The sequence below is a fragment of the Palaemon carinicauda genome, chromosome 42 (assembly GCF_036898095.1).
Source record: "Palaemon carinicauda isolate YSFRI2023 chromosome 42, ASM3689809v2, whole genome shotgun sequence".
Lineage (NCBI taxonomy): Eukaryota > Metazoa > Arthropoda > Malacostraca > Decapoda > Palaemonidae > Palaemon > Palaemon carinicauda.
In genome coordinates, this window is record NC_090766.1 from 8,549,469 (window position 1) to 8,552,099 (window position 2,631).

Genomic DNA, 2,631 nt, shown 5'->3' on the forward strand with positions numbered 1-2,631 from the left:
AAAGTTTTCATAGTTTATATAGGAAATATTTATTTAGATGTCATTGTTCTTAAAATGTATTATTTTTACTTGTTTCCTTTCCTCACTGGGCTATTTTCCCTATTGGGGCCCCAGGGCTTATAGCATCTTGCTTTTCCAACTAGGGTTGTAGCTTAGCAAGTAATAATGATAATAATAATATAACCCGCTGGTTCGGCAATTTGTGGGAGAGTGTGGTTTCCGAGTGTACCTCTCGGAGTACCTCCTTCACCTGGGTATGGCTACTTCCTCTCTTCCCTGAGCGTGATGGGAAATATATATATATATATATGTATATATATATATATATATATATATATATATATATATATATATATATATATATATATGTATATATATATATATATATTTATATATATATATAATTATAATAATAATAATAATAATAATAATAATAATAATAATAATACCCTTGCTCTTCTTCACATAATTATCAATCATCACCAACTCTTATTCCTCCTTTCTTTCTATTCCCTCTCGTCCACTTTCCTCTTCTATCCTTTCTCTCCCTTTATTTCTCTCTTTGTTCTTTCTGTTCCGTTTTCTCTGCTTCTCTACCATCACTTTTCTCTTCATATCCTCCTTTTACTCTTCCTCCCCCTACTATTTTTCTTCCTCTTCCTTTTTTTCCTTCATCTTTTTCTTCCTCTTCTCCTCCCTCTTCCTCCTCTTCCTGTTTCTCATCTTTTTCCTCTCCCTTACCTCCTCTTCTTTCTCTTCCTCTTTCTTCCTCTCTCTCATCCTCTTTTTCTTCCTCTTCCTCCCCTATCTTCTCTTCTTTATCCTGTTGCTCCTTCTCATTTCTTCTTCCCCCTCTTCCTCTTTCTTATCGGTTTTTCCTTCTCTTTCACATCTTCTTTTTCCTCCCCCCTTTCTCTTCCCCTATCTCCTCTTCCTCTTTCTCCTCCCTTTTCTCTTCCCCCATCTCCTCTTCCTTTCTCCTCCTCTTTCTCTTCCCCTATCTCCTCTTCCTTTCTCCTCCTCTTTCTATTCCCTTATCTCCTCTTCCTCTTCCTCCTCCCCTTTCTTCTCTTCGTCTTTCTTATCTTCTTTCTCCTTCTCTTTTTCCTACTTTTTCTTCCTCTTTCTCCTTCCTCTTTCTCATCTTTTTCTTCCTTTATCTCGTCTTTCTCTTTTGTCTACTCTTTCTACTCGTTTTCTTCCTCTATCTCCTCTTCCTCTTCTGCCTCTTCCTCTTCTGCCTCTTTCTCATCTTTTTCTTCTTCTATCTCCCCTTTCTCTTTTGCCTCCTCTTTGTACTCTTTTTATTCCTCTATCTCCTCTTCTGCCTCCTCTTTCTCCTCTTATTCATACTCTATCTCCTCTTCCTCTTCTGCCTCCTCTTTCTCCTTTTTGTCTTCCACCTTTCCTCTTTCTCCTCCCTTTCCGATTTTCTTCGTCCTCTTTCTTCTATTCCTCTTCTGCCTCTTTTTCTGTCTCCCTTCCTCCTCTTTCTCCTCATCTTCTTTCTTCTTCTCCTCTTTCTCCTTTTTGTCTTCCACCTTTCCTCTTTCTCCTCCCCTTTCGTTTTTCTTCTTCCCCTTTCTCCTCTTCCTCTTTCTTCTCTTCCTCTCTCTTATCCTCTTCTTCCTCTTCCACTTCTCCTGACGGCGTCGTTGCTTCACCTGCGCCAGCAGTGACGCCCCTGACATCTTCCTCCCTAACCTGGACTGACAGGCAGAAGGATGTTCCCACGGAGCAGATATCCTTCACAGGGGCACCACTCACAAGGGCAGACTGGGATTCCGCAATGTCATTCAGGATGGAAGTCTTGAAGGGCCTGGGACGTCAAGATAGTGTTAGGTTATGTATATATATATATATATATATATATATATATATATATATATATATATATATATAAGCTATATGTGTGTATATATATACATACATATATATATATATATATTTATATATACATATATACACTATATATATATATATATATATATATATATATATATTTATATATGTATATATATAGTGTATATATGTATATATATAGTGTATATATGTATATATATAGTGTATATATGTATATATATAGGCTATATGTGTGTATATATATATACATATATATATGTATATATATTTATATATATACATATATACACTATATATATACAGTATATATATATATATATATATATATATATATATATCCCTTTTTTGAGTAGGGATACCTTAACGTGGTGAAAGGGTTTGTGTATCGCCATATCTGTATAGCTGTACTAGTCAGGAACATCCATACTAGGTTGGTTTGTTATGAGCGATCAAACGAAAATCTCCCACCATCAACAATCCGCAGTTAGCCAGCGTGGTAATGAAAACTGACGACTCCCCAGACATGACTACGGATATATCTGAGGCCTTTGTCCTGCATGGAACTAGAAAAGGCTGTAGTAGTTGTTGTTGTTGTTGTTGTTGTAGTTGGCAGTAAACTTAGACCGGAAACAGTAAAAGTCATTGTCAGGAAAAACAGAAAAATAAACAGACGTCAATCAATTTTTTTTCCCACTCAGGTCTTCTCCTCCCTTCTATCTGTCAATCAATCAATCACTCTTCACTCTCCTAGGCTACCTTCTCTCTCTC

At 36.3% G+C, this 2,631-nt stretch overlaps 1 protein-coding gene across 1 annotated transcript; it reads right to left on the reverse strand.

The window, feature by feature from the left end:
* Positions 1 to 550: 550 nt before the first annotated feature.
* LOC137632876 (octapeptide-repeat protein T2-like) lies at positions 551 to 1,691 on the reverse strand. The gene is made up of 2 exons (XM_068364971.1): positions 1,354 to 1,691; positions 551 to 860 (listed from the first exon to the last, which is right to left on the reverse strand). The coding sequence occupies exons 1-2, from the start codon at positions 1,689 to 1,691 to the stop codon at positions 551 to 553; spliced, it is 648 nt and encodes a 215-aa protein (XP_068221072.1).
* Between the last annotated feature and the right edge of the window lie 940 nt (positions 1,692 to 2,631).